General features: G+C 30.9%; 1 protein-coding gene across 1 annotated transcript; it reads right to left on the bottom strand.

Annotated features, from left to right (window-relative positions):
- Positions 1-825: 825 nt before the first annotated feature.
- On the bottom strand, positions 826-6,549 carry LOC132848092 (uncharacterized). The gene is made up of 5 exons (XM_060873595.1): positions 6,543-6,549; positions 5,249-5,344; positions 2,154-2,417; positions 1,931-2,032; positions 826-1,831 (listed from the first exon to the last, which is right to left on the bottom strand). The coding sequence occupies exons 1-5, from the start codon at positions 6,547-6,549 to the stop codon at positions 1,722-1,724; spliced, it is 579 nt and encodes a 192-aa protein (XP_060729578.1). The 3' UTR covers positions 826-1,721.
- Between the last annotated feature and the right edge of the window lie 295 nt (positions 6,550-6,844).

Here is a 6,844-nt window from a genome sequence, read left to right as displayed (position 1 = left end):
GGTTAGCCCTGTGCTCTGTCCTCAACCTCCAATGCTGGGATGTGCAAAGAAAAAAGATTTCTTCTACCTCAGTAAAATGCTTAAATATGCTGGAAAAATCACTTATTTACATTTACAGCATTTGGCAGATGCCCTTATCCAGAGCAACTTACATTTTATCTAATTTGATACAATGGAGCAATTGAGGGTTAAGGGCCTTGCTCAGGGACCCAGCAGTGTCAGCTTGGTGGACCAAGGTTTAAGCTCACAAGCTTCCAATCCGTAGTCCAACACCTTAGCCACTAAGCTACCACAACCCCACACTAATAACTTAATTTAATTACAAAACACATTAAGCATGAAGTCCATCTCATTTTTAAACCAAGGTCAGGTACATTAGCATACTAAAGCCAGATTAGATTAGCATCATTTCCAGTACCTAACATATTTGGCTAAGCAGCCAGTCACATTCTACGTATTGGTAAAAATTTGGATAATATTAGCTGTTCTTATTTAACTGTTTGGTTGTTTTCTTTGCTAAAGCCATCAAATTCTATAGCTAAAATAATTGGCTAAGCAGCCAGTAACATTCTACACATTGATAGAATTTAGTCATGTTTTTAGGCTGAACATCAAAGTTGTTTGAAAAATAATACAAATTCCAAAGTTATATTGACAAAACGTGATATTTTATTTAAAAAAAATTCAAATGTTTGTTGTTTTTTATTATTATTATTTTGAACATTTGCCTAGCAATTGTTTGATTTTTAACATATGTGACTGTATATGTACAAGTATATAAACAAACCTTCTCTCATCAGAAGAGGGAGACAAACAAACCCACCATTGTGGTTTTTGGAAAGAGTAATTTATTTTATTATTATAACTCATATATCCACATCCTTCAGAAATAAACATGCATCATAACCCATACACACCAGCATTTTTACTTATATTCATTATATTCATATTTGATTAAAAACAAAAAAGATCCATATAATTAAATGCAGATATTAAAAGTTAGATCCACAATCTTAAGACATACACAAATATAAAACAACTGAGTAACTGAGTTAATGGTTTTGAGCATTTGATTTAATGGAAAATGTTTAGATTGCATCAGTATATTGCTGCAATAGATGAAGCCTGAGTATGAGCATTGGATTAAACATGAACTTGCTGTTGCTTGTTTCTTTATTGTATACAGAGTTCTCACTCGTGAATTGCGATTAATGACGAAACACAGTGTTTCTTAGGAACCCGAAATGTGTGGTCGATTGTTATCTGAAAGCGAGGTTTACATCGTGCCTTGCAGGGTTATGTGCTGTTAAACCTGTGGTTAATGCAACGACTTGCAAAACTGTTATCTGTCTGCAGGCAATATTTTAATGTTGCACTATTTCCTTTAATACTTGAACTCTATAAGCACGCTCTATTTTGTGTAGAAAACATAATAAAACCATATATAAGATATATAAAGCAGATTAAATTTTTCAACTAAATAGCATTGGAAAATAACCACTTGAAAAATGTGACTAACATGAAATACTTAGGTTTTAATCACATATACAGAAAACTGAAGAATTTAAACATAGAAAATATCTCTTAGGAAACATGAAGGAACAGCTATGAACACTTACAGTTACAGGAAATTAATTTTTTTGTTTTGTTTTGTTTTTTATTTCGATGTACACCAGTTTTAGCTTGGGCAAGAGGTTGTAGGATAGTTTCTGGATCTTTCTTTAGACAAGAAATGCTTTAAATGTCATCAGTATATTTACACCGACTGCTTTAGCCAACAGAAGTCTGAGACCAATCACAAACAATTGCATGGTGTTTCCCTTAGGATCACCTAAAAAAAGAAAAAATCTCTATATATGAACAAAACATTCAAACCATTAACCTTCCAGACATCATATATACAGTATATTTATTAATAGAATGTACTCACCAGAGTAAGTTTTTGTTTCAAGTTTCAAGATTTCAGTTGAATTGGTCAAGTCAGTCACGTTAGTCGGACTTTCAGTCAAGTCAGTCGGACCACAGTCTGGTGCTGAGAAAAGATTAACATGGAGATTCTCATGAAAATCTATATAATCTTATTGATTTATTTTAGACTCATTGCCTCATTTGCAGAAGAAAAAAAAAACAATCAAGAAATGATGTATACTTACATTTTACAGAATTTCTATCAATGGATTTGTTTTTCATTTGACATGTTTCGATTGCATCTTTGGAAAATGTTGCGAAGTAATACGTCCCGTCATTGGACATCACAGCTCTGTCAACAGTGTGATTAACAGATTTCTTATTTTCTAAGGACAGAGATAATGTGCCTTCTTTTGGAGAGAAGGATGCAGCCAGACATGTTTCCCATTTTTCATTGTTGCCATATGAAGATAATATCGATAGCTCTGGCAAAGACTGAGGCACGTTCTCTAAAATAAAAATAAAATGGAAATAAATTACAAATATAAATATGCTGTCAAGTCAAGTCTTAATTAAGGCTTATCACGTAAAATTAAAACAGCCGCAAGTAAAAGATTTGAGAGATAGAATGATGTACAAACATATCTGATTCAACAGTTAAAACAACATAATAAAATTTATGATTCTAGGGCAGGATGAATTAGCTTCAGCTTGATACAAATTCCATTCCTACCTCAGTTTCTACACATATTAGAGCTGGATCAGTCAGATTGAACCCTTTTTAACAGTACACTGGCATTATTAGGAATTTTTGATCAGTATAAAATGAATTAACTTTTATACTTAAGAAATTATTCTGGATACTATTGGATTTGAGCGGGAGAGATTTTTACCTCACAGAATTTGAGAGGTTTATGAACAAGCACTTAGGGCATCTCAGAGAAAAGAAATGGGTTTGATATTACCATTTAATTTGAAGATTTGCATGAAAACATTTGTTTTTTTGTTTTTTTTCAGTGAAAATTTTACCACAAGTAGAAAAAACAAAAATACCTATTAAACACTACAAAATTCTTGAATGTCTACTTTCATAACCTTCATATTTACCACCATTATGGAGTCAGATGTGACAAAGGCATTCAAAGAAGAACATGGACATAACAAAACAGGACCGAACAATTTTTTTTGCCTCTGGGATTTTAAATATCGACAAGTTCTTCAGCCATATAGGGCAAAACCTCACAGTATTTCATCACAGATTACCAAAATGAATACATTTAAATTTATAACATGCCCCATTGACATTTTAGCAAACACTCTTCTAATCCTCAACTGACAACCCTTTTAATAAATTATTCATAAATTACATGATGGCATTTTTAAACAGCATTATCTGCAATTTCCTCTGTGCACAATTATGATTATTAAGGTGATTTTTCTACACTATTCTACCCACAGTATTTTTTGTAAACATTGACATTGCCATTGATTATTAAATGTTATATCCAAAGGCCTTATATATAATAGATATGTAATAGAAATTTTCATTCAATTTTCCAGCAAGGATAAATAAATACTGCTGCTTTAGTTCTTTTAACAATTGTAAATATCTTTAATATTATCTCTTTAGTTATATACAAAAATACAATGCTTGTTTTGTGCATGTTTGTTCAGTCTATTTGGTCTGTAAAAATCATATTATATGCAAAACAACAAACATCTGAGACTCTATAATTTAGACTAACTAGATTTAATTTTCATTATTTTTACTCTATTGCTCTTCAATATGAAATCAGTCCACTTGATGATGTAAGACTTTTCGGTAATAGAGATTTCTGTGATTTTCTGAAATTGTCTTCTATTTTGCAAATGATTAAAAGTGAAGGGTCAATAAGTAGACACTGAATGTTTTAGCAAAAAAAACATCTGATGCTAGGTCTTTTTTTGGTGTAAATTTCATTGTTTAAGAAATGTAAAAGTAACTTTTAGAAAAATATCCGTAGAATTATTTTTCAAATTTTTGGGGGAATGAAGAGGTACATCTGAGAATGGCAAATAAATAACTTGAATCTTGAATATGGAGTCAAACCATTTTATGGATGAATTGAAGGGTAAAGTAAAGGAAATAAAGAAATTAGTGCTTGGTGCAGTATACATGGCATTATAGAATATTTCAATCCTGGTTTTATACAACTTTTTCTAGATAGATAGATAGATAGATAGATAGATAGATAGATAGATAGATAGATAGATAGATATTAATATATATTCAACTTGTACTGTAATATAGTTTGTAGATTATTTACATATTTACATTCCAATACTCTCCAAAGGCCAGTATTAAGTTATTACTGAGTATTAGTTACGTTGTATTATTATCAGCATTATTATACCTCTTTTTTTTTAGTTTATTTGGCATAACCTGGTATTAAAAGTGAAACTTTTTATGCTTCAATTCATATTATATTGCATTTTTAACTGTTTTGCATTATTATTATGAAACAATTTGAAAAACTTTAAGATGAACTTTAACTTTGTCTTTTATAATAAGCAAATGCAGAAAATGAATAATGTACATATACAGTCAAATATAGATCCATTTTTAGAAATTGAATGACCTCAATAACAATTGTGAAATTTAGTGGGGGGTTTTCTGCAGGAATTTTGCAGTTAAATTTCATTTTGCAATGTTAAATATTATGTTTATTTTAATATCTATTCCTTGCCAAAAAATTCTGTCAGCTGATTTTTCTTAACTAGAATTCTCTCAGATTCTCACATGGCTTATTTCCACCAGATATACTTTTAACATGCAATTTGTTCTCTAATGACAAATACATCTTGAAACGTGCAAATTTTTATATTGTATAGATTATTATAACTGGATAAGTTTTTAACTGGATAAGTTATTTTCATTTTTAGGTTAATCATTCTACATGTAAAACAGCTGTATTTACAACCTACGTTTTATGCATGTGTGCCCCATTTTTCACATAGAACATACTCTATACTACACGAGACATATATATGAATATACAAACATTTTTGCACCTTTGCAATATTGCCATTTCTCCTTTAAAAAGAAATTAAGCTTACGGTTCTGGTTCAAGCTGCCAGTACTTTTTAAAGTGGCATTAGTTAATTCTTGGAACTCATTTTTATACCATTGTCAAGTTACAAGTAACAACATAAGCAATTAAACACTGCATTGGCCATTTTCATTTGTACACATATCCTCTAAGAATAATCACATCTAAGCCAAATTTTCAAGAACAAAACATTAACAAGTTGCAATTTACTTATTTCAACAACAAGAAAAGTAAGGTGAAAAATTACTTACTTGGTTCAACGTGAAGGTTGATCGGCTTTCCGAACAAGAGAGGATCAGTGTCACTGTGATTCGAGCCTTTACAAATACCCTGCGCCCCAAGGTTGTCTTATGAACAGCATAAATAAAGCTAAAAACTGTTATTTTATTATAGAAGAAGGTCATGTTAAGCTTTAACTACATCAAATTAATGACAGGAACATTGTGAGTGTATTTTTTTTTGTTTTGTTTAATAAATTGAAAATATCAGCCTGGTACACAATCAAATCTGTTCAGGTTACTTTTAATAGATTATATAGAAAAATGTTTACATTAGTTAAAATTACTATAGGTCAAAATTTGTAATTATGATGAATATCTTACTTATTTGATATAATGCTATGGTTAATTGGCTTTCAAAAAGGTTTTTCTTCTGCATCCAAAAACGTCTTTAAACATTTAAACAACATCCCCATGATTTTTAATAACCATCCTTTTGCATAGACAAAAATCTATAGTGTAGTTTGTAGACATCTCCAATTTCCTCCATTTTCCTCCATAGAAGCACATGCATCTTTCCAGAGTAAAATCCCCTCTAAAATAATTCCAAAAACATACAAAAATACCTCCTTATACACTAATACAGCCGTGATTATCCAGCACTCCTGAGTCTCCAGTTGTTTAACACATCCAAATTAAGAAAATTCTATACAGGTATTTTGTACAGGGTTTAACTGTGTTTGAGTCACTGTGGTAAGAGTAAGACACAGTGATATTCCTCAGCCCAAAATCCCTTTGACAAATCAGCAGGGGCGTCTCTAGAGTTTCTAGAGTTTCTAGAGTTTGATCACCATTGGAGCACAACCCCCATCAAGAATTTTACAAAAGTGCTTCAAAAATGTGTTTCATTAGAATCCTACATATAAACGTTGTTACAAAGAGTGTTACAAAGAAAAGTGGATTTTTGGGAAAATTCAAAGTGAAGGCAGAAAGAAAGAAAGAAAATGTCAAGCTTGATTTACATTAAAGACATTTTCTATTCAAATCAAATCAAATTTTATTTGTCACGTACACATACATACGGAGTAAGACATGCAGTGAAATGCTTTTTGCATCTGTCTGGTATTCAAACATAAAAGGAATGCAATTAGGAATGCAATTTTGCATTTTAAAAAGAATCAAACCAAAATGAGGTAGATAAATCAAAAGTATAACCTATATAAAAACTATATAAAATATGAAAATATGAAAATATATGTGAAATAGAATTTTATAATTAACTATTCAGGATACTTTTAAAAGAACACCTAGAAGAAAAAAAAATTACCAGTCATTTCTATTTCATTATAACGAAACTCTTTACTTACTTTATGATATGATGAATGGGCTTTTCGAAAGTTTTTTCTTCTGCCATAAAAACGTTTTTCCCATGGTCTTAATGCTTTGTATTAAACTTCCAGTAAGATGTTCAATGCTTATCTCCAATGTCCATGTCATTCACCCTCCAAGAAAGCACAAACTGGAGTCTCCGGGTTGTTTAACACACGTTCCATATGGAATACAGGTTTTTGTACGGGGCTTAACTGTGTTTGAGTTACCGTGGTAGTCCGTGTACACAGTGATATTCTA

Source organism: Tachysurus vachellii, chromosome 7 (assembly GCF_030014155.1).
Source record: "Tachysurus vachellii isolate PV-2020 chromosome 7, HZAU_Pvac_v1, whole genome shotgun sequence".
Classification (NCBI taxonomy): domain Eukaryota; kingdom Metazoa; phylum Chordata; class Actinopteri; order Siluriformes; family Bagridae; genus Tachysurus; species Tachysurus vachellii.
Note: the sequence above shows the minus strand (reverse complement) of the source record. Positions and strands in the feature narration are given on the sequence as shown.

What these genes read in the sequence shown, in the direction of transcription:
- LOC132848092 (XM_060873595.1), bottom strand. An exon ending in TGATAGAAATTCTGTAAAAT is followed by an intron (nt 2,033 to 2,153) that starts GTAAGTATACAT and finishes ATCTTTTCTCAG; the next exon opens with CACCAGACTGTGGTCCGACT. An exon ending in TGAAACAAAAACTTACTCTG is followed by an intron (nt 1,832 to 1,930) that starts GTGAGTACATTC and finishes TTCTTTTTTTAG; the next exon opens with GTGATCCTAAGGGAAACACC.